Raw genomic sequence first — 27,688 nt, 5'->3', positions numbered from 1 at the left:
AAGGAACTGATTGGAGTTTTGTATGCAGGGCAGAAAGGTTCGCCTACTTTGCATGCGGGTGAGCTAGGGAAATGTGCAGACAAAGGGCTTTCCGCTGCTGGCCAGAGTAGAACCTACGGAGGCTGATGATGCCACCTGCGGCCGGAGGGAGGTCTTAGTGGCCTTAGTGGCCGTGTTGCTTACCATGTTCTGCTTCTGTGCCATGAGCTGGAAGAGGGCGTCGTGCCACTCGAGGAGGTGGATGTCCAGCAAGTGTGCGGAGGGGAGGGACCTCTTGCAGGCCGCGCACACGTGGCGGTGGAGCAGGTCGTAGTGATGCTCGTAACTCTCCAGGGTGCTGAACGCCTGCCCGCACCCGGCCGGGCAGCAGGAGGCGCTGGAAGACACCCGCGTCAGGGGAGCAGCCAGGACCCCTCCCCCTCCCCCCCCCACTGCCCCCGGCTCACCCCGGCCGAGGGTCGGCCTCCCCCTCCCCACCCCCCCCCCACCCGGCTCACCCGTCGCGGCCGCTCCCGCCGCCCTCCCGCGCCTCCGCCGCCTCCGCCTGGGCCGAGCCCCGCAGCCAGAGGTGCCGCGCGACGTCGCCGTCCTGCGGGAGGGGATGGGGGGGAGGCGGCGGTCAGTGGGGGGGGGGGGTGCGGGGGGGCGCGAGGGGGCCCTCTCCCCCTCCCCCTCCCCCTCCCCCGCCGCCCGGGGCGACCTCGAAGAAGGGGTGTCCGGCCGGGAAGCGGCGTCGGGCCGGGCAGAAAGCGAAGGGGGCCGCCATCCCCCGCTCGCTCGCTCGTTCTCCCTCTCTTTCTCCCTGTCTCGGGTCGGCCGGCCCGCCCGGAAGCGGAAGGAGTGGCGCGCGGGAGACTTCCGGTTCCGGCGGGCGCGTCTCGGTCTGTGAGAGGAGGAGGGGGGGGGTCTCTCCGCTGCCTCCGCCGCCGCCGCCGCCGCCGCCCCCCCGTTTCCCGCGCGCGGCCATGAGCGAGTTCCGGCTGCACCATGACGTCAGCGAGCTGCTGCGGCTGCTGCGGGGGGGCCGCGGCGGGGAGGGCGCGGAGGTGTACATGGAGCTCCTGCACAAGAACCGCGCCAGCCCGCCCCCCTACGCCGCCGCCACCACCGTCTCCGCCCTCGGCGCCAAGGCACGGGGCAGGGGGGGGCAGGGGGCAGGGGATGGGGTGGGAGGGGAGGGGTCGGCACCCCCCCTCCCTCCCTCCCTCCTCTGACCTCTCTCCCCCCCCCCACCCCACCCCTGCAGGTGAAGCTGGCCGAGTTCTCCCGCACGCCCGAGGACTTCCTGACCAAGTACGAGGAGCTCAAGTCCCGCCACGCCCGCCTCCTCGACCCGCTCGTCTCCCTCCTCGCCCAGCTCGCCGGCCACAGGGAGGTAGGGGCTCCAGGCAGGGCCTGCTCTCCTCGGGGAGCTCGTCCCACCAGGGCGGCCCCGGCCGGGGACCGACGAGCCTCTCTGGGGCCAGGGATCAGGCAGGGGGCCGGTCCCTCAGGCCCCCTATGGCCCCTCGAAGCGGGTCACCCTTCCAGCCACAGGACTCCGCCTTTCAGGGTGTGAAAGTCTGCTCTCCAGTATCCTCCAGCCTATACTTCCCACTAAGTAAAGCTTTTCTCTTTCCCAGCGCTGTACATTCCCAAAGCACATGGTCACTGCTACCAAGTGTGCCCACGACTTCCACCCCATCTACCAGTTCTTCTGTGTTTGTGAGAATCAAGTCTAAAACAGCAGGCCCTCTGGTTGCCCTCTCTGTGTTCTGGGAAATGAAGCTGTCAGCATGACAAGAAATTAATGGAGTTCATATTTTTAGCAGGGTTGGTCTTCCAACAGATATCTGGGTAATTGAAGTCACCATGTCCCCCCCCCCCCCTTTGAGAATTTTGTAAGCTGGTCTAAGAATATCTCATCCAAGTCCTCTGACTGGCTTAGTGGTCTATAGCAGACCCTCACAATAATACCATTCTCCTTTCCTACTCCTTTTATATTTATCCAAATACACTCAATTGAACTTTCATGCTCAGGTACCTGCATTTCTTCACAAGATTCTTAACATATATTGCTACCCCTCCCCCCTTCTTTGCTTGTCTGTCCCTTTCTGTGATTCCTGTTAGGTCATAGTCGCCTTCCTTATTGCAGCTGGGGGGAAGTGATGGTGGGGTCCCATACAGTGGCTGGGGAGTGGATGGTGGGATCCTGGTTGTGGCTACAGAGTTGGTGTGTGAAATCTTGGGTGCGCTTGGGCACCCAGGTGGAGTTCTGTTCCAGGCCGCGTGGCTTGGCTGGGGGGCCGAGTTCTGCTTGGGTGAATCCTGGTGAGACGGCTTTCGGTTAATTTGGTGGGTCAGCCTTCGGCATTGGTTCGGTTTCTTTCCTCGCTTTTAGGAATTGGTAGCGTCTCTTTTATTTTCCCTTTCTGGTTTTCGAGTATCTTTCTTGTCTTTGTAGCTTTCTTTTTAATTTATTTTTCTGCTTCTTCTCCACTTCTGCTTGTGTCCTGTGGGTTTTTTTTCCTTTCACCTTGGTCCTGTGCTCAGATTCTTTTCAGTTCTGTCCCAACGTTTTGTTCTTGATGAGTTGCTTGATTTTCCGGTAGTTTGTTTGTTAGTTTTAGATTTTGGTATCAGATATTTTTGGTATTGGAATATGGGCTAAATTGGTCATTTTTAGCAGCTTTGGGTGGGATTTATTTATTTATTTTATTTTTCAATTTGTATACTGCCACTCTTCCAATGGACTCGCGGCAGTTCACAGGAATAAAACATTAAAATACAATAAAAACCCTGTAAAAAAATCCAAATTACAACAAAGGCAGCAAGCCTTTGAAATTTTTAAACGGAGGCTAGAGAGCCATCTGACGGAGAGGCTGATTCTGTGAAGGCTCAAGGGGGTGGCAGGTGACAGTGGATGAGCGATGGGGATGTGAGTGTCCTGCCTAGTGGACTAGATGACCCATGGGGCCCCTTCCAACTCTATGATTCTAAGTGGCCAGATATTCTTCTAATTAACCCAATCCTATCCCACCTTGTTAAGCCAGAGGCCAAGTCCTCAGAGGCCAAATTTAGTGTTTTAGACCAAATTAATTAAGAGCACTCTGCTTTATGCAACTGCTCCAGCTGCTATCTTGTTATCTAGTCACAACTCCCCGCCCACCCACAGTGACCCCAATTTCATGCCCAAATGATCTCCCACACACACACACACAACAAAAATCCCCAGAATTCAGCCTGGCCTGGAGTAATATAAATGGTGAACAACACAACATATGGGTAATCATGAACAGCTGAAGGGGGCAACAGCAATATGGAGGGGGGGAGGAGTGCCAATCCTGACCCTTCCCCCTCCTTGCCTTTGCAGACACTCCAGTACCTGCAGCAGAATGCCAAGGAGCGCGCAGAGCTGGAGACGGCGGTGGCAGCAGCACACGGCAACGTCTTCCCTGCTCCTTCGGCCACCCCCAAGATGACCGTGCAAGAGCTGGAGGAGCTGCGGAAGCAGCTGGGCACCGTCACCACCTCCTCCTCGGCTGCCCAGCAGGTAGCCCCTCGCCCAGGACTTCCAGGGAAGAGGCAGTGTGGGATGAGCGGCACACTCTTTCGACTTGGCTCCTACAGGCCTCAGTCCAGGAGGTCTTGTTTCCTTTCCAAGCAGCTCTTTCAAGATGACCTCCTCCCCCACCCCCAGCTCCCTCGGTCTGAGCAGCCACCCTTATCCAATGCTCCTTTGGTTTTGCTCTGTCTTTCTGGGGATCCTCTACTTCCTCTGCCTGGGCCACAAGATGCATGTAGCTTTCCAGTGGGCCTTGGCGCCAAGCCACTCAGGCAGCTGCTTCTAGGGGCTAGAATGTTCCTGCCCAGTTAAGGCTGGCTAACCAGTCCAAGCTGGTAAAAGGCATTCTTGGCCCCAGCTGCCCCCTGCTTGTCCAGCTCCCAGGACACCCACAGGCTACACACCTGCTCCTTCAGAATAGGTGACACCTTCAGTCCCAGAACAGACCTCCCACACTCTAGGAGCACTTCCATCTTGTTTATTTTCAGTTTTGTTCATCCACCTCAAAACACCTCAGGGGACCAGCTCAAGGTTTCCCCTTTCTGGGGTGAACTAGAAGCAGGAGATACAGCTGGGTACCATCTGCCTATTGGTGACAAGTTCTCCTTCCGCCTGGTGACAGGGACTGGCCTCGTTGCTACTTGTCTGTAGCATTTCTCAGGTTGCGAAGTCTGCACTTTGCATGGGACTTCAGCTAAGCTTGGACTTGTGGGCACTACCAGAACAATTGGAACTGTCCTGTGGCAGCCTCTCCCTGGGCCCCCCTCTGTGGCTTTTGCCAGCTCAAGTTCAGGGGTCATTTCCTGTTCATGCAGCCAGATAGTTCCTGTTAGAGAGCGTAACTGGTATGGAGTTGAGGGTGGGGACTAAAGACTAAATAACACAAATAAGCAACAGGATGGCAGATGAGATTCTATGTAAATACCCAAACACTGATCAGGAGCAAAGTGGCTGACATATGATGATCAGAGAAGGGTGCAGCCAGGGCATCTGTCAAGTGACAAGCAGTCCCCTCCCCTCAAGGCCTTTGCTGCCGCATGGACTGGCCAGGGTTTGACCACCCGTCCTCTCTTCTCTTGGCAGCCTCTGGAATTTGTTCGAAAGACACTCAGAGAGAAACAGAACAAGAAGAATTCTAGCCAACCCATCCCATTGTTTCCTGCCTGGGTGTATGAGAGACCAGCACTTATTGGGGATTTTCTTACTGGTTCCAGTTCAAGCACAGATTCAGTTGCACCCATCGGTGAGTCTCCTGCAAGCGTAGCTAAAGAGCTCTCTACTTACATGTTCACTACTGTTTCATTTCGATATTTATATTTTGATAACTGGTTGTCAGATTGTACCCAAAGGGTACTTGTTAATGGTTTATCATCCTCTTGGAGAAGAGTGACAAGGGATCTGTTCTGGGACCTGTGTTGTTCAACATATATTTATAAATGATTTGGATGAAGGATTAGAGGGGGTACCTATTAAATTTGCTTGGAGGGGTAGCAAACACAACAGAAGACAGAATCAGGATACAGGATGATCTTGATAGGCTTGAGAAATGGGCTAAACCAAATAAAATGAAATTCAATGGGGACAAATGTAAAGTTCTGCATTTAGGTAGGAAAAGCCATATACGCCAATATAGGATGGGGGAGACTTGTCTTGGCAGTAGTAGTATGTGCGAAAAGGATCTAGGAGTCTTAGCAGACCATACATTGAACATGAGTCAGCAGTGTAACTCAATGGCTAAGAAGGCAATTTTGGGCTGTATCAAACGGAGTATCTTGTCCAGATCACGGGAGGTGATGGTACCCGCTTTGCTCTGCTCTGGTTCGGCCTCATTTGGAGTACTGTGTTCGGTTTTGGGCACCCCAGTTGAAGAGGGATGTAGACAAACTGGAGCGTGTCCAGAGGAGGGCAACAAAGATGGTGAGGGGTTTGGAGGAATGGTTGGGGGAGCTTGGCCTGTTTAGCCTGCAGAGGTGACGACTGAGAGAGGATCTGATAACCACCTTCCGCTATTTAAGAGGCTGCCATGTAGAGCAGTGGTTCTCAACTGGGGAACAACCCTTCCACAGTAGTCATGGCAGGTTGGCCAAGGAGGCACTACCACAGTTGCCGCTCCTCCTGTAGGCAGAATAGAGCAAGATCGGCAAGGCGGGACAAGAGGCAGAACAGGACTGAAGAACCTCAGACAAAAACCAATTTATATACAATCATGAACAATCATGAACAATGGATCTTTACGCCATTGGTCAGTTTTGATTTAATTTCTGTTAAAGAACACTTGCAGAATTTTATGGTTGGGGGTCACCACAACATGAGGAACTATATTAAAGGGTCACGGCACTAGGAAGGTTGAGAACCACTGCTGTAGAGGATGGAGTTGTTCTCTCTTGCCCCGTAGGGACGGACCAGATCCATTGGGATTAAATTAATTCAAAAGAAATTCCGTCTAAACCTCCGGAAGAAGTTCCTGACAGTTAGAGCGGTACCTCAGTGGAACAGGCTTCCTCGGGAGGTGGTGGGTTTTCCATTTTTGGAGATTTTTAAACAGAGGCTGGATACCCATCTGATGGAGAGGTTGATTCTGTGAAGGCTCAAGGGGGTGGCAGGTGACAGTGGATGAGCGATTGGGATGAGAGTGTCCTGCACAGTGCTGGAGGTTGGACTAGATGACTCAAGAGGTCCCTTCCAACTCTATGATTCTATATTTTGCTTTTCTTCCAAGTAGAGACCCAAAGCCAGTGTAGCGATTAAGAGCTCTAATTTGGAGAAAACCAGGTTTGATTCTTTGGGTCTCTACTTGGAAGAATAAATTTAACATATTTATTAATGATCTAGATGAGGGGGTGGAGGGACTACTCATCAAGTTTGCAGATGACACCAAATTGGGAGGACTGGCAAATACTCCGGAAGATAGAGACAGAGTTTAACGAGATCTGAACACAATGGAAAAATGGGCAAATGAGAACAAGATGCAATTTAATAAAGATAAGTGTAAAGTTCTGCATCTGGGTCAGAAAAATGAAAAGCATGCCTACTGGATGGGAGATACGCTTTTAGGTAACACTGTGTGTGAACGAGACCTTGGGATACTTGTGGATTGTAAACTAAACATGAGCAGGCAGTGTGATGCAGCGGTAAAAAAGGCAAATGCCATTTTGGGCTGTATCAACAGGGGCATCACATCAAAATCACAAGATGTCATAGTCCCATTGTATACGGCACTGGTCAGACCACACCTAGAGTACTGTGAGGCCTCACTTCAAGAAGGACATAGATAAAATTGAAAGGGTACAGAGGAGAGCGACGAAGATGATCTGGGGCCAAGGGACCAAGCCCTATGAAGATAGGTTGAGGGACTTGGGAATGTTCAGCCTGGAGAAAAGGAGGTTGAGAGGGGACATGATAGCCCTGTTTAAGTATTTGAAAGGTTGTCACTTGGAGGAGGGCAGGATGCTGTTTCTGTTGGTTGCAGAGGAGAGGACACGCAGTAATGGGTTTAAACTTCAAGTACAACAATATAGGCTAAATATCAGGAAAAAAATGTTCACAGTCAGAGTAGTTCAGCAGTGGAATAGGCTGCCTAAGGAGGTGGTGAGCTCCCCCTCACTGGCAGTCTTCAAGCAAAGGTTGGATACACACATTTCTTGGATGCTTTAGGATGCTTAGGGCTGATCCTGCATTGAGCAGGGGGTTGGACTAGATGGCCTGTATGGCCCCTTCCAACTCTATGATTCTATGATTCTACCACTCCTCTCTCACGCACAGCCAGCTGGGTGACCTTGAGCCACTCCCAGTTCTCTCAGAACTCTTTCAGCCCTACCTGCCACATAAGGTGCCAGTTAGGGAGATAGGGAGTGAAGGCAATTGCAGGCCACTTTGAAATTCCTTTGGGTAGAGAAAAGTGGGGTATAAAATAAACTTCTTTTCTTCAAAGCAGTTTACCATGTGAATATTCTCTCCTGTGTTCTGTCCTCACAACAACCACCCTTTGAGGTAAGCCAGACTGAAAGCACGATTGGCAGGATCAAAATTGTAATTAATGCTGCTGGGTAGTAATTTCTAGGAGTTGTGTGACAGTGGGTATTGATTTGTAAACTGGAGGGGTTGTAGGAGGATATAACCACAAATGTGTATCGTACACCAAGAGCCAGTGTGGTGTAGTGGTTAGGAGTACGGACTTCAAATCTGGCGAGCTGGGTTTGATTCCCCGCTCTTCCCCCACATGCAGCCAGCTGGGTGACCTTGGGCTAGTCACAGCACTGATAAAGCTGTTCTGGCCAAGCAGGAATATCAGGGCTCTCTCGGCCTCCCCTCCTCACAGGTTGTCTGTTGTGGGGAGAGGAATGGGAAGGCGAATGTAAGCTGCTTTGAGACTCCTTCAGGTAGAGAAAAGCAGCATAGAACTCTTCTTCATCCAGGTGTGCAGATTAAACCAAAACTAAATTCTTTTTCACCTGGTGCCTCTTATGTGGTGGAAGGGATAGGGTAGTCACCAATCCGATGTAGAGGTAGGAGGCCCCAGTGGCTTCCTGGGAGGAAAGTTGAATTCTCTGGAAATATCGGAGTTGACAGTCACAACCATAACATATTGGGAACCCAGTTCTCTGAGTACACTAAAATTAATATCAGCTTGAGAGCTTACAGATTCCCTTACTCTCAAAGTAAGGGGAATCCATGCTATATTGTCTTACAAGTATGGTTTATAAAAATATATACATATTACGTATAGTGAGTGTAGTCATGCGGCTTTACAACTGTTCTGTGAATCCTTCTGTTTGTTTATATAAGTACATTTATAATGTTTAAAAACCAGTAGGATCTATGTAGCAGATTTATACTTCATGTATATTTATTTATATACACTTTCATTCCACTTAGTTTAGGGGAGGGAGTTCCATTGGGAGGGGTTAGCTACAGATCAGGGGGGGGGTCTTCCTGTTTCAGCATGCCTTTGAGTTACCTTTTTATCTGGTCACCGGGAAGGAGGCAGAGATCGAGAAATTTGCTTTGGGAAAAGACTGACTTTGCACCATTGAGAAGGATCCTGCTTTCTGTCCCTGTGTCTTGTTACCAGGATCATTACCTCTGGCCTCCCAGGAGTCTGCAGTTGTGGAGGACCTTTTGTACGTGTTGATCGGTGTGGATGGCAGATATATCACGGCGCAGCCCCTTGTGGGGAGAGAGAACCGCACTTTCCTGGTGGACCCTAACTTAGACATGTCTGTCAAAGAACTTGTCACAAGGATTCTTCCTGTGGCTGCAAGTTACTCCATTGTAACCAGGTACCAGCTTTTGCTTGGGGACTCCTTCAACTGCAGGGGCATGTGACGGAACTGACCCGCTTTGCTTTGAGTGTTCCGCTTCACTCACCACTTTTTCCAACTGGTTACCAATTCCAGGAGGGCAGCAAGAGGGTCTCTCTGAGTAACACCCTGCCAGCACCAGGTCATACCCAGGGAACTGCTATTTGCCACTGTGGGATGGTTGGTGAATTTCCTCCATGCCAGGCTGGATTATGGACATTTTGGGGGGGAGGATCACTTGGGCATGGAATTGGGGTCACTCTGGGTTGTGAGTTCCTGCATTGGACTAGAAGACCCTGGATGTCGCTTCCAACTCTATGATTCATCTGTAAGGAGGGTGAGCAAGTGATTAGCTGCCCCTCCCTTCTCCACAGCACAGCGGGATAAACTTGTGTCCATTTGAAATAGCAGGCAGAGCAGGGAGGGGGCATTTCGCCACACGGCAGCTTGCCTTGCAGAGGCCTTCTTGACACAACTGGCCAGTGAGTCATGAGGTGGAGCCTTGGTGCCCGTGGGTGTGGCCATGGCTTCCCTGGAACCCAGACCACCAGTCAGGTCACAGTCAGATGGTGTCCACTGACCACTGTGGTCAAGTACTCTGCAGAGCCAAGATTAATTAGGTAATTGTTAATTACTTTTAAGTCAAGATGCATAGCTGGTGACCATGGTGCTTTAGGATAAACTAGCAGATGCCACTCGGTCAGGAGAAGCCTCTCTCTTCAAAAGGATTTCCAGAGGCCATTTCTGAGTGAAGGCTGCTTGGCTCCAACCCTCTCGCAGGCCTCATGAGGCTTCTGCTGGCCACGCTGGAGCAGGGACAGGAACCCGGGCAGTCTGTCACCAGCAGGCAGTGCTTTCGTGACCTTTCTAGAACTTAATGTTCTTGCTGGTTGTGAAAAACAGATTCCTGTGGGCTAGGCATGTTGCTATCCTGGAGCCAACACCAGAAGGATGTGTGGATTTTCCTGAGCCGGGACCCCCTAGGACAGGTCCTTGAAGCGTTGTATTTAGTTGGCAGAGATAAATATGCCTGCCACCACAAGGAGAAGAAGGGGGGCAGGGTTATTGCAAACGGAGGTGAGAGGCTGGTGAGCCTGCGTAGGAGGGTGCTAGGTGAAAGAGGAAGTGTTCCTATCAGAGCTGGGATCCAGTGAGACTAGAGTCTTTGCTCCCTTAACTGGAGCTGGCCTTTCTTGGTGCCAGCTGTCGTCTTGCTGTACGTGTCAGCCAACAGAAAGCAACACTTGGTGCATCTGGCCGCGTAGGATCCGCCTTCCAAGCGCCACAAAGGAACCTTTAGTTTGAAGATTAGCGGAAGCAACAGCCCTGACCCTTGCCCTAATGAAGTGGGTGTTTTCAGACAGTTGGGGGCGTTTGCCTGGCCAGGACTGTCCATGACCTTTGGGTCCTGCCACCCTTGGGTGGTGGGATAACAGACTCCTCCTCTCCCAGAGAGCCCAGGTCCAGTCCCTAACTAAGAGAAACTACTTGCTCTGTTCTCTGACCCTCCTCTCTTCCCATGTCTAGTCAGGTCAGCCCGTGTCCATTGCGTGCGTTTTAGAAGCCACCCTGCCAGGGTTGCCACTGGCCCCACTGCTAGCTGGGACATGGTTGTGCCCATGGCTTGAGGGGAGGGAGGATGGACTCATGAGAGAAAGTTCTTCCATTTGTGCAGCAGACCCTTTCCCCTCCTTTGGTCCCAGCATGCCTTGGTGATGACTCCTGTGCCTCGTGCCTGCCATCACGGCAGAGCTGGAAATGCCTGGGCATGGGTGCGTTTGTGTGCGGGCACGTGCTGACCTCTGCCCCTCCCCAGGTTCATCGAGGAGAAGTCCTCCTTTGAGTACGGGCAGGTGAACCACGCACTGGCTGCCGCCATGAGGACCCTGGTGAAAGAGTACATGATCCTAGTCACCCAGCTAGAGCACCTGCAGCGCCAAGGGCTGCTGTCCCTCCAGAAGCTCTGGTTTTATATCCAGCCCACTATGAGGACCATGGAGATCCTGGCCTCCCTGGGTGAGCAGGAACAGGGGCAGTGGGGGGGGGGGAATCTTGCACTGTTCCTCTACCATGGAAATGTCCTCCTCTGAGCACACCCCTTTTCCTTTGACCTTCAAGCCAGAGCCCAAATCACGTAATGTTTGGGGTACCGAGTAGGAATTCAACCTCTCTTGCCTAGCGTGCTCTTGAGCTTCAGCTTAGGGCGGGGCTAATTGGAGCAAATGAGGCCTCACTTGCCTGCAGCTTCACAGAGAGGAGGTGTATGGAGGCCCCCTCCCCTCATCAGGTCAAGTTGCCTGCATAATATGCTATGGTGGGTAAAAGCACAATAATACTGACACTGGAGCCCTTTCGGAATGGAGGTGAAGCTCTTGCAGTAACAGGGGCTTCAATCCCACCTAGATTTCTCTACAGATTTCCCCCCTCCAACAGGAGAACTTTGAACCCCCCCCCCCAAAAAAAAAACACCCTATTTGTAGGCATCCTCCAGGAGCAGAATCTTGGGAGGGGGGGGAGGTGTTTGGGATCAGTAAAAATCCCCCCCTTCTGCTCACCTTGGCATGATCCAACCACAAGACAGCAAAGTGGTGGCTGGGGTTGGTTCATGTGGTCGGGGAGCTAGTGAAGCCCCTTTTCCTTTCTCCGCAGCTGCTTCTGTGGACAAAGGGGAGTGCATGGGGGGCTCCACCCTCAGCCTGCTCCACGATAAGACATTCAACTACACCGGAGACAGCCAAGCACAGGAGTTGTGCCTCTACCTCACCAAAGCCGCCAGCGTCCCCTACTTTGAAATCCTGGAGAAGTGGATCTATAGAGGAATCATCAACGATCCTTACAGGTATGCTCAGTATTGTGCCTCACTCTTCCTGGTATCCTCTGAATACAGCAGGTTGTGTGGAAGCAGAATTTTGTGGATGGAAGGGGGTATTTGCACACCGGAAACATTTTCTCATCCAAGTTGATGGGGCTTGTAGTTCAGGATTTTCTGTAATTATAAACTTTGCTGTGGGCAGACTAGAGGAAAAACAGGGTTTGCTTACTTGTTGTGAAATTGTGCACCCTGAACAGTCTGGCATCCTGACTGTAACCAGAGAAAGCACCTGCCAACCTGGGGGACACCCCTCCCTCCCCCTCATCTCGACATTGCAACCTTCCCCCCCCCCTCCAACCTTTCTCTGCATCTCCCTTCAGATACTCCCCTGTTTTAATTCTGCAGTGAGTTCATGGTGGAAGAACATGAGCTTCAGAAGGAAAAGATCCAGGAAGATTATAACGATAAATACTGGGATCAGAGATACACCATTGTTCAACAACAGATCCCCTCCTTCCTTCAGAAGATAGGGGACAAAATACTTAGTACAGGTAAGGAATGGGGGGCCAGGGAGCTCACAGAACAAAATGTTCCCAGGTTTCAGAGACATTCCAGGTATCCCAAGCTGTAATTTTGTGTGTGAGATTTCAGGGAGCTTGTTCATTTTAACACCAGTTTGTTGGTGCCTGAGAAGCAGACAAAGCCGGACATGTGTCTCAACCGGAGATGTTCATCGCTTAAGAGTTTGTGAGAAGATCTGTTACCCAAATTGCTGAACACGTGTCCTAAAAACACGTATCTTTGAGCTTGTGGGGAATATTAGCTCAAATGCTGCGAGAGGGGGGTAACTTAGCGTTATCGGATCGTTACCTTTGTATACGAGGGTTATTACGCCTGCAGGAACTCAAGGCAAACACAGATTTAAAATATTAATATAAGCTTTTATTAAAAGGAAAATAACAAAAAGACACACAAATAGCTAACACACATACAAGCAGTCATATAGAGAAGGGGGAGGAAGAGTGGAAGGCTTGATAGTTACCTGTCCGAGGAGTGGTGGGTCAGAGGAAGGAGCACGAACCAGCGTGGGAGGTCCCGGGTTGGAAGACACTCAGAGTGGCTGTGTGAAGCCACAGTTTTTATAGGATTTTGGGAAGGGGGCTATGTGACAAGGCTCAGGTAAGCATGTGCTGGAAGTTTCCAGGGTCCCCAGAGATTAGGACAATACCTGGCCAAGTGGGGGGGGGGGTGATGGCCGTAAATGGATTTGGATAAAGGTATTAATGGCTCTGAGGAAGAGAGCCATCAGGTCTAGCTGGCAGGGTGTGGGGAGGAAATATCCCCTGGCAGAGGGGCCAAGTGTGAAAAATGTTGCAAGACAAAGGATTTTCCTAGGAGCCCTTAGGCAAACAGGAAGAAGCCAGTCCACTCACTTAGAAATACAATGGGGGGGGGGGGGTCGAGAGTAGGGCATGGAGGCACCTGGATTTCCAAACCTGAGGCAGAGAGCAAGATTTCTAAGATGGAGTCTGGCCTGGCTTGGCTGACCCTAGCAGTGTCATGGCTTTAGCTTAAGCCTAGACTATTGTGGGGTGCCATTGGTTATAGAAGACAGTGTGCCAAGGCATAAGGCAGGGATCCTGCCATGCGTAACATTCCCCCCCTTCTGTAGTGAATTATATGTCCAATTTATTCACTACAGACCAATGTATAATGCGTTAGTGGTGGCAAAGATTGAAATTCAGACTAGAAATTCAGAGAGAAAAGTGGGGCCATCTTCTGCCACTACAAAAACTACAAAAACTTAAGCCAAATTAAGAACAAAACACATTTAGGAGGGGTTTGGGTGACTTAAGGAAAGCTGTGAAGTTGCCGTTCCTCTTTACCACAACCACTCAAAACTAAATGTAACATACATGAACTATGAACTAGCTACGCGTTAGGTCTCCACCATATGAATAAAGCAATGAACCAATGCAAACTAATACGTTGAGCAAGGCAATCTAGCAAACAATAGACAAAAAGCAAATGCAGGGAAAACCAAATTCTATGCAGGCAGGAAACTGTGGGCAGTACCTGAGCAATATTTTAGAATGCAAGCACTAGGCAATCCTAAAAATGCTGGCAATGAATATCAAGCAATTACTATGAAGCAAGCAGAAAGTGGTAGAAACTAAAAAGTTAGACAATGAACTAAGCAATGGCTTCTAATAAGCAATGCAATAAGAACAAGGTAAAGCTAAGCAATTTAGCAAAACTTATATACATAAACTAGCAAACTATTTAAAACTGATACAGGCACAATGCAATAGACAGTGAGTTGAAATACAGGGCACAATACAATTTGGAATACAGACAATACAGTTTGAAAAACTTCCTCCCCCCCTTGTCCCATTGGTAAAGGTGGGAGTGAAGCTGGAGATTCCTTGAATAGTTGAACATGAGGATTGATGAAGATGAGCAACTGGTTCAGCAGTTGAAGATGTTGATATATATATGCATATATTTATAAGACATTGCTGGGTGATGTTTGCAAACACATAGAATGGTGAAGGAGGTTCCTCCATGGGGGTAAAAAGCAACTTTGGTGAGGATCCATTTTATGAGAGAGCCACTGGCAAGAGGTTGTGGCAACAAGCAAATAGCTGGAGATGTGTTCAGCATACCAGTTGATCTTTCTTCCCCCCCTTGTGACTGAAATGGCAGGGGAAGAGGCGGTGAAGGCACTAATCCAGGGCGTCAGAGGGTATGCAGGGTCAGAGATTGCACATAGTAGAAGCAGCAGGCAGGCTGGGCAGCGAGGCTGCATACGGCAGGAGCTGGGGTAAACAGCAAGCATCAGTAGTTCACCAGCAAGTAGGCTGGGGCAGAAAGTGCAGAGCAGCAGGTCATGACCACAGGACACATCCATAGCAAACGCAGGCAGAGGATTGCTGTCATCTTTGACCAGGTCAGGTCTGGAGGTTGGCGAGCAGGATACAGGTGAAGAGCACACAGGCAGGACCATCAGGAACTGGCCTGGCGATCTGAGGTTTGTGATGCACAAGCCTGGAGCCTTACTAGGGCAGGCTTGGCAGACGTGGGTTGCAAGAATATTTGAGTGGCCCAGGGCATCAACAGCACAGTGGAGCTGAAGAGCTCAAAGGGGAGACACCCAACTGAGAGAGAAGGATGAAGCTAGACAAAAGTTCAGTGGAGAAGTGTGTGCAGCTGCAAAGAGTGAGGCTGCAAAGTCTGCTGAGGCTGGGCTCAAGGAGGCACCCAGCCTGATGGATATGCAGATTAGGAAAAATACTCAAAATTTAGAGCTTTGAAGACAATGAACTCAAAATGAAAGATTGGAGCAGAGGGGTGCCCCCATAAGTGACTGTCAAAAAGATCTACTGTGGTGGGTGCCCACCATGACCTTATAGAGACTGAAAATAGAATTTAAGAGGAGCTAGATGCCATCTCCAGGGAGGGAGAGGGAGATTAGAGTGCAATCATAAAACAAGAGAAGGAGGTTGCCAAACTCCTGGTGAGTTTGGGAATTTGAGAGAAAACTGATAGATTACTATGGGTGACTGAAGCAAGATGCTTTGTAGAAATACACAAGAGGAGAGAAAATCCTTCAAGTCCTGTAAGCAGATAGCTTTTGGAGGCTAGGTCTACTGGCCTTCTGCACTGTTGTGTAAAAAGAATTATTCAGAAAAAGAATCAAAGAGCCAAAGTTAAAGGTTCCTGCAAACATATTGCAAATGGTCTATGAATGAATAGATTAGCAGCTCAAATACACACACATATATATGAGGGGGGGAAAAGAAGAATTGCTAGATAGAATCTGGTCAATTGCTTCCCAAGTTAATAAGCACAAAAAGGAATAGAAGCTCTGATATGCAATAGGTTAAAAGCATAAGCAGAAAACATACTACAGATTTTTCTCTATAAGGAACATAAGATAAATCAAAACACAAAAAGAAAGCTTCAAAAACAAAACTTTGATTGTGATCTATAAAGATCTTGCAATAAAGAGCACAAGAGAGGACCCCTAATTAAAAGAGGACTCAAAAACATGGCAAAAGAATTTGCAAAATATTGTGGATTGACATTAAAAGAATTTGGAAATAAACATAATCTTAAAAGTTAGAACACATAAGCACAAATCTAAAAGCAAAGGTTTTCTTATAAAAATGAATAAAACCAATAACTTCAAAGAAAATTGAAAGGTTGAGGTATAGAAACTTGTTTTTCAGATTGAGATCTCCCTGTTTGTAGGCCAGGCTGATTAGATGTCAATTTCTTCTTTTAAAAGTTACATTGTAGTACTGCTGAGAATATGAGTGGGAAAGAATGAATAAGAGGAACATGAAGATGAAGTCAGAGTCCCATTACACAATAGTGTGTCAAAAGAATTGTGTTCTTAAGGAGGAAAGACTGTTCCTCTGTACATACACAGAGTGCCTTTTCATAGGAGTCAGGCTGAGTGGAAGCCTGAGTACCCAAATGAAAGGTCTGTATGAAGCTGTTTCAAAACATATTCAAAACAAAAACAAAATTGCAAAAACAGATTTTTAAACAAAATGGTCTTATGAAAAAAAGGAAAAAAAGTGTTAACTGCCAATTAAAATTTGAAATAGGAAGTAAAAATGTCAGAGGGAAAAGCTATGGAGGGAATGCTTTTTCTCAAAGAGAAAATATTTCAAATATTAAAAGCAGCCAAAATTGTCTTAAAATAAAAACTAAAACAAAACATATTTTAGAACAGAACAATTTTACTGTACTCTTCCCCCCCCCCTTAGATTCTCTGAGATAGGAGTCAGTCTTTAAAGAAACAAAACTTCTTCCCTTGGAAAGAAAGAATACTTTCAGTCCTTTGTTATGTGGATTAATTGCCTGGATGGGGGAGAGCAAGGCATGAGTCATGGGGCTGAGTGCCTTGGAAGGCAGTTAGACAAAGAGAGTCTGTTTTAAGATTGCAAAATAGTGGCTGTTTCAGTGTGACTGCAACTATAGCTGGAGGCTCTACCAATTGCAGCCAAATTTAAAATTTGAAAATTTAAAAAGTAAAAATGGAAGCACACATGTTAAATTAACTCAGTGGCACTGGAACTATTTGTGGAAGTTGAGAAAATAATTGGAAATCTGTTAACTTTAGGGAAGCTAAGAGCCTTGCAACAAATTCTTCCCTGTTAAAACAATTGTCAACTTGGATTTTGGAACTCTGTACATGTTCAGAGGCAAGATTTACTTCCTGACTCTGTGATGGGGGAACTGAGGACATTTCCTCTTCTTTAAAGACAAGAGATGAAGCTGGGTTACTGGATCTGCTGTATTTTCTTTTCAATTTATTATCTGTGTGGCTTTGGAAATCCAGTACATTTTGCAAATGGGTTTTTACATTTAAAAGTTCACCCTGGAATTCCTTGTTTTTCTCATTAAGATCCTTAATTTCTAAATCTTGTTTCTGGGTAAGAGTTTTAAATTTCTCTATTTCCTTCTGCCAGTCCTTAGGGGATTGAGAAGAAATTTCTATGGGGCTAGTTTTCTGTAGCTCACATCTAAGTATGTCTCTGTTCCTTTTCTCTCTAATGGCCTTTACAAAACCAAACATGAGTACAGATGTTGGTTTGTCATGATACTGGGACATGTCTGCTCCAGTATTTCTAAGTTCCCGCCATAGAAAAGTCCTGTTACTGATTCTTTTATTGCGCTGCTGATGGGCAGAATTTCTATTCTGGAAGTATTTAGGTTTGAGAGTATTTGGGGGGAAATTATTTGAAGGGAAACCATTTTGTGGCTTACTCCTTTCTCCTGGCTTTTGTTTGCTCCAGCCATTAGGTGGCTGCAGGGAGCGATTGTCTCTATTCCTATTAGAATTGGGGTGATTCTGATTAAAGCGGTTCTCCCTCTTGATCCTGTACTGAGAGTGGAGACCACTGTTTGCCTGAATGTTTAAATTTTTGGAGTCCTGGTTAGTGGGAAATTCAAGAGAAACTGATTCTCTAAGCTGGCCTGCAATGGGGAGCTGTTTCTGGATTTCCTGCCTCTCAGTTCTATCTGCAGGGGTAGTAACTAGAACTGGGTGGAAGGGAGCTGAATTTTCCCCTTGGGGTTCTATGAACATTTGGGGGGTTATTTCTTCTGGCAGAGGCTCAGAAGGTAGAAGGGGAAGAGTCTCTGTATGAATTGTGGCAACTAGAGCCCTTTGGAGCTCTAACTGCTTTTCAAGTTGCTGCATTTTTCTATGGCATGCCTCATGGCTTACTTGAGCATGCTTGGCCACATTGTTCTCCACTAGGAACTGTGCAGCTCCCTTGATCTTAACTAGCTCTGCTTCTAGCTCGAGAATACGAGCCTCTGCTACCTCAGCTCTTTGCCTTGTGGCTTGGAGCTGACTTTCTAGTTCCTGGATGGTCTGAAGCTGATGAGCCTTCTCCACCCGTGCACTCAAGCGCTCAGTTCTCATGTCCTCCATCTCATCGGAGAGGTGGATGATATGAGCCTCACGCTGTTCCAGGAGATCAGCTAACTGGGCCTCCCGTTGTTCGAGACGGTCAGTTAGTTGAGCTTCCTGCTCCTTCACTAGGGCATCCTTCTCCTCTAGGGCATGTTGCAGCTCAGCAATCTGGGCTACACTGTCCTGAAGGGCAACAAACATACCCCAAGTGGCATAAGAGTCCTTACTGCCACCCCCGAGCTTCCTGGTGTTACACCATTCTTGGAAAGCCTCGGTCAGGGTTTCCAGGGGGTTAGAGCTTTTAAAAGCTCCCGGGCGCCAGGGGTTCCGGCCGCCCTTCTTGGTCACCCAGAGTGTCAATCTGTCTGCCGGTTCCTTACGGGCAATCAGGCTAGTCAAATTGAATCTGGATGCCATTTCTTCCTATTAATTTCCAAGATCTTAAAGGGGACGGGGCTTGGTTTTCTGGCTTCTTGTCGCTGGGCAAGCAAGCACAGAGGGGATGAGTTTAGGGGCAGCCGCTGCTCGTCTCTTGAACAGCAGGGGAGAGAGGGAAAAGGATCCCGTGGAGTTTAACCTCTTACGGGTGTGGCTAGTTTGTTTTTGGCTGAGAATGGCCGGGGCTCTTCTCAGTTCAGGGCAAAAACTACCGAAAAACCAAGAGGATGGCTGATTTTTCCAATCAAGGTTGCCGGAGCGCACTTGATCCTCGGGAAAACCACCGAAAACCTGAAGGTATTTTTAGGGAAGAGATCACTGGGGGATTTTCTTGCGGCTTCTATATCCTTCAAAGCGGCAAGGGGAAAAGGGGGAAGGGCTCCCGTCAAGGCACGTCCTTACGGGGTTTGGCTAGTTTTCTTATTTTATACCGAGATGGCCGGGGCTCTCTCGATTCAGGGACAAAACTACCAAGAAAACCTGAGGGTACCGGCTAATTTATTCGGTTAGGATCGCCCTGGCTTTCCTGAACACGGGAAAAATTACCAAAACCTGGATCATCTGAGCTTCGCAAAGCCCGCTTGAGTTCTCGTGCCACTCCCGACACGCGAAACTCCAACTCCTGCGGCCGCAGGGCAATTTGGTGCTACAGAGAGCGACTCTGCTTGCACAGATTTTAGCAGTAGGGGGATTTTCCTGGTCCTTCCTACAGCTAAGAGGAACTGCCTAACGCCTTCCTACGCTTGGCTAATCCCTAGTTGTTGGGTGCGTTTCGTCCACCCGCCCGTCTAAGCCTAAGAAAACCTTGCCTCGGTGTTCCTAGCCTTAAGAAAACTGTTGTTGGGTGCGTATCGTCCACCCGCCCGTCTAAGCCTAAGAAAACCTTGCTTCGGTGTTCCTAGCCTTAAAAAAAACTGTTGTTGGGTGCGTATCGTCCACCCGCCCGTCTAAGCCTAGGAAAACCTTGCCTCGGTGTTCCTAGCCTTAAGAAAACTGTTGTTGGGTGCGTTTCGTCCACCCGCCCGTCTAAGCCTAAGAAAACCTTGCTTCGGTGTTCCTAGCCTTAAAGGAAACTAATCTCCAGCAGGAGCAAAACAATAGCAAAAGGGTAGAAAAGAGAGAGAGAGAGAGAGGCCAACCCCTTTAGAAAGCACACTTCCAAGAGCACATTCACACACTTATGCCAAGAGTTCAAACGGGCTTTTCCCCTTACGTCCGGGTTACTGGAGAGTGCCGTGCGTCCACTTTACTCCCGAGTAAGCCTGGGGCAATTGCCCGCGAGATCCACCATAATCTGTTACCCAAATTGCTGAACACGTGTCCTAAAAACACGTATCTTTGAGCTTGTGGGGAATATTAGCTCAAATGCTGCGAGAGGGGGGTAACTTAGCGTTATCGGATCGTTACCTTTGTATACGAGGGTTATTACGCCTGCAGGAACTCAAGGCAAACACAGATTTAAAATATTAATATAAGCTTTTATTAAAAGGAAAATAACAAAAAGACACACAAATAGCTAACACACATACAAGCAGTCATATAGAGAAGGGGGAGGAAGAGTGGAAGGCTTGATAGTTACCTGTCCGAGGAGTGGTGGGTCAGAGGAAGGAGCACGAACCAGCGTGGGAGGTCCCGGGTTGGAAGACACTCAGAGTGGCTGTGTGAAGCCACAGTTTTTATAGGATTTTGGGAAGGGGGCTATGTGACAAGGCTCAGGTAAGCATGTGCTGGAAGTTTCCAGGGTCCCCAGAGATTAGGACAATACCTGGCCAAGTGGGGGGGGGGGTGATGGCCGTAAATGGATTTGGATAAAGGTATTAATGGCTCTGAGGAAGAGAGCCATCAGGTCTAGCTGGCAGGGTGTGGGGAGGAAATATCCCCTGGCAGAGGGGCCAAGTGTGAAAAATGTTGCAAGACAAAGGATTTTCCTAGGAGCCCTTAGGCAAACAGGAAGAAGCCAGTCCACTCACTTAGAAATACAATGGGGGGGGGGGTCGAGAGTAGGGCATGGAGGCACCTGGATTTCCAAACCTGAGGCAGAGAGCAAGATTTCTAAGATGGAGTCTGGCCTGGCTTGGCTGACCCTAGCAGTGTCATGGCTTTAGCTTAAGCCTAGACTATTGTGGGGTGCCATTGGTTATAGAAGACAGTGTGCCAAGGCATAAGGCAGGGATCCTGCCATGCGTAACAGATCAGCCCATTGTTTACCCCATGACTTGTTCAGAAGTGAGCTGCCTTTTGCAAAATCACTTGGTTACTTGCCTTGTGATTTTCAGCCCCCTTCAACGTTATCCCCCCCCCCCCAGTTGACTCCATTGTAAGGCCAGACTGGTCAGACCTTCTGCCCGCCATCCCCCTGGAGTGGTCTCACCTTTCACAAACCAGCAACAAATGTCTGTTGGTGTGGCTCCCTGGCTGGCTTGACCTCCGCTCCATTCCCCCAGCAGGGAGAGCTGTCCCTTGTCCCCACTGATGTCTCTGGGGGCTGGAGGCTACAAGGGGTGGTGGTGAGCTGAGGCATGGCAGCCAGCCACAGCAGTCACCAGCTGCCCTTAAACCGAGTCCCTCTGCAGAAGTCTCCTTCCGCTGACCTAGGCCCAGACGGCCCCCTCTCCTCTTCACCAAGACTGTGCTCCATCCTTCCTCTAGGGAAGTACTTAAACGTTGTCCGGGAGTGTGGACATGACGTCACGTGTCCCGTGGCAAAAGAGGTCATCTACACTTTAAAGGAGCGGGAATACGTGGAGCAGATAGAGAAAGCCTACAGCTATGCCAGCAAAGTCTTGCTTGATTTCCTGATGGAAGAAAAAGAGCTTGTGGCGCATTTAAGGTTTGCTCTCACCAAGACTTTCAGAGCCGCCGCCTTCTTCCCCTGTTGCCTTGGCCTCCTGTGGCCTGGCGGAGCCCTCCCGTTGCCCAGGGCTTGGGGGGAAGTTTTGCATGACAGCTGAAGTCAGCTTCAGCCTTCCAGACCTCCAGAGGGTGGGAGGTGGGGGTGGGGGTACTGCCGACCTCAGCGTCTCTTCTGTTGTGTTCAAGTTTAGTCTGCTGGGGGAACCTTGCCGAAAGCTTGCAGTCGTACCCCCCCCCCCCCCCGCCCATGATGTCCCTCACTCAGGGAGCTCCAGGAGCCTGGCAGTCCCCATACCACATGGGTCTTCCACTCACCTATGATCCCTCTGTCTGACTGGTGGGGCTCCCCCCAGGGCCGTCCAACACACAGGCTGGCAGTCCTCGGCCCGTGCCCGGGGTGCGTCTCAGTGCCCTGCTTCAGCTCCCTCACAGGCTCCCTTTGGACGGGCAGGTCGATCAAGCACTACTTCCTGATGGACCAGGGGGACTTCTACGTGCACTTCATGGACCTGACGGAAGAAGAGCTGAAGAAGCCCGTGGAGGACATCACCCCTACGCGGCTGGAGGCGCTGCTGGAGCTGGCCTTGCGGATGAGCACTGCCAACACAGACCCCTTCAAGGACGACCTGAAGGTCCTTTTGCCCGGCCTCCTGCCCGTTCTCTGCTGGGGGAGGGGGAGCTGGTGGGGTGGGACATTGTCTGGAGCAGGCCTATGGAGAGTGGGGTCCTCCCAGACAGACCGGGGGGCATTGGGGAGGGGTGGCAGTCTCTCTCCCCCCAACAGCCACTATGTGCTTCCCTCCAGTGTGGGGATGTGGAACCTCCAACATGTTCAGGGGGCTTCTGAGAGTCACTACTGCCCCTTGCCTCTTAGCCAGGCCTGACTGCCATGAAAGGCATCACAGCAGCTGTGTCGCTGCCATCAAGATGGACCCAACGGGTGGGCCAAAGGCCTCCCTGGTGTGAGACTTGGGAACTCCTTGCCCCTTGTCCAGCCCTGTAGGAGGAAGAATCTCTTTGTGTGTCTGTGGGATGCAAGCCGGAGGGTGAGGCAGTTCTCAGAGGCTGGCCTTCCCTCCCTCTGCAACACGGGGACTTTCTGGCCATCCACTGCAGGCTTTGGACAGCTGCCTGTCCCTGGCAGCAGAGCAGAAAGCCTTGTGTAAATTGCAAACACAGCCTAGTTCAAAGGCAGCTTTTCTCCACAAAGACGGCGGGGGGGGGGGGGCTTCTTCCTCAAATATCATGTCAATCTATAGTGTAGGGAGGAAATGCAGGAGCCCTTGAGAGCCAGCAGGGTGTTGTGGTTGAGAGCAGCCAGGGTTGGATTCCCTGCTGCTGCTCCTCTGCATGCAGCCAGGTGCGTGACCTTGGGCTAGTTTCAGTTCTCTCAGAGCTCTCTCATTTGCACCTACCTCACAGGTTGTCGGTTGTGTTGTGGGGTGTGCTTTAGCCTTGGCAGCTTCACCAGAAGCCTCACCACAGCGTTTTCCTCCTGGTGCCTCCTTCCTTCCTTCCTTCCTTCCTTCCTTCCTTCCTTCCTTCCTTCCTTCCTTCCTTCCTTCCTTCCTTCCTTCCTTCCTTCCTTCCTTCCAGGTGGATCTGATGCCCCACGACCTCATCACACAGCTCTTGCGGGTCCTGGCCATTGAGACCAAGCAGGAGAAGGCCATCATCCACGCCGAGCCCACAGAGCTGTGCCTGAGCGGCCTGGAAGCCTTCTCCTTTGATTACGTGGTCAAGTGGCCGCTCTCCCTGATCATCAACAGGCAAGTGCTGCTCACTCCCAGGCGGCAAACGGGCTCCGGCCGCTGTGCTTCTGTCGGGGTCGCTGAGTGCCGCTGGGTCCTGGCAGGGGCAGACTTGGGGCTTTGGCTTCCGAGGAGGAGGGGGATGAGGCGTGGTGGCTGGCGGGGCACAGGCCCTCTGCAGTCCTCGAGCTGACCTCCCCTGTGGCCGAGTGGCTTCCCTGCACCACAAGCCGCCTGGTGTTTGACTTGCAGGAAGGCCTTGACTCGCTACCAGATGCTCTTCCGGCACATGTTTTACTGCAAGCACGTGGAGCGGCAGCTGTGCAACGTCTGGATCAGCAGCAAAGCAGCCAAGCAGTACTCGCTACATTCCTCCAAATGGTGAGGAGGCGTTGGCGTTCTCGGCTGCCAGCCCCAGGAGCCTCTCCCTGGCGCTCTGTTCCTCCAGCCGCCCGTCCGTCCGTCCGTCTGGCGAGAGTGCTTCGGGCCTCACTCTCTAAATGGGGAAGTCTGGCCCCTGGGAGCAGAGGGCCCTTTCTGCCCCTGGACGCTTTCCTTGCCTCTGCCAGGGGCCAAACCTCAAAGCCAAGCACCCTTTTCAGAGGGAAGATCCGACCGCGAGCGAGGGGCAGCCTCTGATGTCCACATGTTGCGGGGGGGGGGGGGGGTGCTTTGCTCATGGTTGAAGGGCAGGCTGCCCTGGTGGCATTCAGGGGACACGGGGTCTGGTCCCCCTGCCTTAGAGTGGTCAAGGGAGCCTTCTCCCATCTCGGGTGGCCACAGAGTGTCCTTCTTCCTTGCCCGAGAGCTGCTTCTCTGCAGCCGCTTCCTGCAGGTCTGGGAGCAAAGCCTGGTGCGGCCTTGGTGTCTGGAGACCCCGAGGGCTCTCGGCCCTTTACCTCAGGAGGCCGGGGTTTGGGTTTGCACCCACAGTTTCGGCTGTGGGTTCACCGTTGCCTGCCTTTTGGGTTTCTGCTCATGCGCACCTGCCATGTGGCTCTGTCCTCCAGAAGGAGGAGTGTTCTGAGCAGCAGCTTCTCTGGGCTGGAGTGGAAACTTGCTTTTTCCGGAGCACCGATGGAGCAGAGGCTCATTCAAGGCACCAAATGAAGCTCCTGCAACTGACTGGCGGCCCTCTTCCCGGTGGTGCATGCTGCGCTCCCCTCCTGCTGCTTCTCTCCCGGTAAAAAGCAGCTCTCACCCTCCTGGCCCCTTCTACTCCCTAGGTTTGCAGGGGCCTTCACTCTGCGTCAGCGCATGCTCAATTTTGTGCAGAACATCCAGTACTACATGATGTTTGAGGTGATGGAGCCCACCTGGCACATGCTGGAGAAGAATCTCAAGTCGGTACGTCTGAGGTGGAAGGGCTCCCGCTCCTCTCTGGAGGGGAGGTGGACTGCACACCAAAGTCTGACCCCCCCCCCCGTTTTCTCTCCCTCGAGCTGTGCTCTTTCTTTCCTACCCCCACCACCAGCACCACCGTGCGCCTGGGGGTGTTGTGGCTGACAAGGCAAGGCTAGTTAGAATTCCCCCTCACCAGCCCAGCAGAGAGAGAGAGAGGGGTCAGCAAAGAACCACTCAGCCTTTTGCCCTGCTGGAGAGTGGCTGGAGTGGCAGGCTGGCCTCATGGGGAGGCCCAGCAGGGGCTGTGGAGTCATTCCACCTTCCAGCTGTCAAGCTTGGCCATGCAACATGCTGCTTTTCCCAAAGCGCAGCAGTGAGATGCTGGGGGTTGTTTCCACACCACGCCCTTTTCAGAGTCCCTTGGGAAGTGCTGGGGCTTGCAGGGGAGGGCTCTGCCAAGGAAGAGGTCTCCCGATGTGTGTGCATGTGTGTGGCCTGAGCCTCACATGGCTTCTCGTGTCAGGCTGCTTCATTCTCTCTGCGATCTGCCGGAGGAACCCAGAGCGAGCCCCGGGAGACTGCATGGAAGGGGTGACAGGAAGCAGGCCGTCTGATGGCTCTTCCAAGGGACGGTGGGAGGGCCTGTGCTGTCATCACGTGTGACTTTCTCTGTCGCCCCCCAGGGAGCCCTTGGGAGGAGCCTGACCGGGGTTCCTTTGCTATGTGAAACAGGCCTCCAATATCGATGATGTCTTGAGCCACCACACCAGCTTTCTGGATAACTGCTTGAAAGACTGCATGCTGACCAACCCCGAGCTGCTGAAGATCTTCTCCAAGATGATGTCGGTCTGCGTCATGTTCACCAACTGCATGCAGGTGGGTGGGCCTCAGGGCCTTGAGGGTGTAGCTCAGCCGGCCGGGCCTGCTCAGGGCTGTGAGCTCACTGATCGTTGCCTGGCTCTGCCCCCCCCCCCAGAGATTCTCCCACAGCATGAAGCTGGATAAGGAGCTGGGGCGCCTCACTGTGGAGCACGGGACCATGCGGGGGCCCCCGACTGAGCAGGAGCGTATCGAGGAATCTGCACGGAAGCAGCTGGCCAACAGGGTAAGGGGGGAGATGTGCTGTGCCAGCGGGATGGGGGGGGGGGCGGGGGGAGGGGGCTCACCATGATGGCGTCGAAGGGAGACTGCAGTGTCCCTCGGACACCGGGAGCCATCGTTCCTTGTTCTTCGTCCGCATACATATGCACAGTGTTTATTTTTCCTCCGCGGTCAGCGGGTGTGCATTCCAGCACTCTTCTGAAGCTTTCTGGTGTGGCTCTTGGGGTTTTGACCCATGGGAATTGGCGAAAAGCTGCTTCCCGTCCTCCGGGGTGCCTGGGCCGTATTCCGCGGGAGGCCACTTCCTGTCCCTCTGACTCTGAAAGCGACTCTGTGTGTTGCCGCCTGGCAGCTCTTGGCGGAGCACGCAGACGCCTTGCAGGTCACGTCGGGCTTTGAAGCCACCATCAACAAGTTTGACAGCAACTTCTCGTCCCACTTGCTGGACCTCCTGGACAAGCTGAGCCTTTACAGCACCAACGACTGTGAGCACAGCATGATCAACATAATCTACAGGTGAGTCTGCAGGGGGCCCCCAGGGGGGAGGGGGAAGGGGCCGGCCTCTTGCCACGGAGCAGCAGCTGCCCCTCCTTTCTCCTCCAGGCTGGACTTCAACGGCTTCTACACAGAGCGCTTGGAGCACCTGTCGGCTGAGCGGAGCCAAAGGGCCGCCTCCCAGTCGGCTCCTCCCCGAGTCCTCGGGCTGCCTGCTCCTCCTCCTGCCACTGCGGCTGCTGTTGCCCACTAGCCTCCTCCCGCTTAAATGCATCCCCCCCCCCCCCACGAGGGGCTCCGACTGCGGCCACACTCCCGGCCAAGGCTCGAAGCACAAGTGCAGCAGCCGTGACAGAAGCTTGTATGTCAAAGATTGTTTCTCTGAGGTGCATCTACACTTTTATACACAAAACTAACTTGTACAGTTGAGTGTTGTACTTAAAAATAAAAACCTTTACTGGGCTTCTGATGTGCATGTGTCTCCAGGTCTCACCTTACTGTGCTGAGATCTCTTTTCCCTTGCGGTCGCTGAGCATGCCTAGATGGGGAGGAGGAAGAATTGTCCATGCCTTATAATATAAAGCAATAATCCATTTTTATTTCTACCCCACCCTTCTCTGGCTGGCTCAGGGCAGGCAACAACCACCTTTAAGTATGTATAAATAAATAAAACCAGTAAAAGCATGAGCCGCCACCTCCTCCTTCCCCACATAATAATTGCACCTCTCTGAGGTTGCCCAGAGCTTGGAGCAGCCTGTATTGGTGGATGAGTTCTCCAGGCTGGTGGAACAACTCCATCTTGTAGGCCCCTCTCACTCTTCCAAAAGATGCTGCTGCAAGGTCAAGAGGCATTCACAGGAGGTTGTGTGAATGCACTCAAAGGACAACCTGCTTTACTAAATGGTTCATCATCATCTTGGAAAGGAGTGATGAGTGGAGTGCCTCAGAAATCTGTCCTGGGCTAAACATCCGGAAGAAGTTCTTGACAGTTAGAGCAGTTCCTCAGTGGAACAGGCTTCCTCAGGAGGTGGTGGGTTCTCCTTCTTTGGAGGGTTTTTAAGCAGGTGCCAGATAGTCATCTGATAAAAATGCTGATTTCATGACCTTAGCTAGATGGTGGGTGGGTGGGCAGGAAGGGATGTGCCAGCGTTTGTCTCTTGTGGCCTTTTCTTGCAAACCCAGGGAACTACTAATTACTGCTGTGGGATGGGAGGTGTATTTCCTCTGGGCCAGCCTGAACTCTGGAGATTTTGTGGGGGGGGGGATCACTTGGGCATGAAATTGGAGTCACTGTGGATGGGCAGGTAGTTGTGAGTTCCCGCAGGGGGTTGGGCTAGATGACCCTGGAGGTCCCTTCCAACTCAATGATTCTGTTTGTGGTCTCTACATCACACTGTTATGGGAGCAGACTGCAAAGCTGACAGGTTGTCTGATGAAACTGAAGACAGTAGCATGTTCAGCTGAAGGCAGCCAACATCTCAAGGATGAAACCAGTGAGGGTCCATCTAGTCCAGCATCCTGTTAGGCTGGAGCATAGAGGCAGAGACTTTCCCTTGATGGTGCATCCTGGCTCGGGTTCAGAGGACTAGCACCTTTGCCTGTGGAGGGAGGTCA

The 27,688-nt window shown here is 51.2% G+C and overlaps 1 protein-coding gene across 2 annotated transcripts; it reads left to right on the top strand.

The window, feature by feature from the left end:
• The first annotated feature begins 858 nt into the window (after positions 1–858).
• TUBGCP2 (tubulin gamma complex component 2) lies at positions 859–26,547 on the top strand. 2 transcript variants are annotated; one of them, XM_077324169.1, is made up of 17 exons: positions 859–1,130; positions 1,247–1,375; positions 3,353–3,532; positions 4,628–4,787; positions 8,616–8,823; positions 10,661–10,860; positions 11,494–11,683; positions 12,062–12,207; positions 21,180–21,360; positions 21,835–22,015; positions 22,980–23,156; positions 23,391–23,515; positions 24,361–24,481; positions 25,211–25,354; positions 25,455–25,583; positions 25,932–26,095; positions 26,183–26,547. In XM_077324169.1, exons 1-17 carry the CDS (start codon positions 966–968, stop codon positions 26,325–26,327), a joined length of 2,745 nt encoding a protein of 914 aa, XP_077180284.1. In that variant the 5' UTR covers positions 859–965; the 3' UTR covers positions 26,328–26,547. The 2 variants fall into 2 exon arrangements, with proteins under 2 accessions (XP_077180284.1, XP_077180283.1); XM_077324168.1 differs by having other exon boundaries at positions 860–1,130; positions 22,980–23,152; positions 23,387–23,515.
• Positions 26,548–27,688: the final 1,141 nt, after the last annotated feature.

Source organism: Paroedura picta, chromosome 2, assembly GCF_049243985.1.
Source record: "Paroedura picta isolate Pp20150507F chromosome 2, Ppicta_v3.0, whole genome shotgun sequence".
In the NCBI taxonomy this organism is placed as follows: Eukaryota; Metazoa; Chordata; class Lepidosauria; order Squamata; family Gekkonidae; genus Paroedura; species Paroedura picta.
Note: the sequence above shows the minus strand (reverse complement) of the source record. Positions and strands in the feature narration are given on the sequence as shown.

Excerpts from the sequence above, each read along its gene's own strand:
- TUBGCP2 (XM_077324169.1), top strand. The coding sequence starts at position 966 with ATGAGCGAGTTCCGGCTGCACCATGACGTCAGCGAGCTGCTGCGGCTG. Across the intron at positions 1,376-3,352 it reads AGCTCGCCGGCCACAGGGAG|ACACTCCAGTACCTGCAGCA; the intron begins GTAGGGGCTCCA and ends TTGCCTTTGCAG. Across the intron at positions 12,208-21,179 it reads GGACAAAATACTTAGTACAG|GGAAGTACTTAAACGTTGTC; the intron begins GTAAGGAATGGG and ends TCCTTCCTCTAG.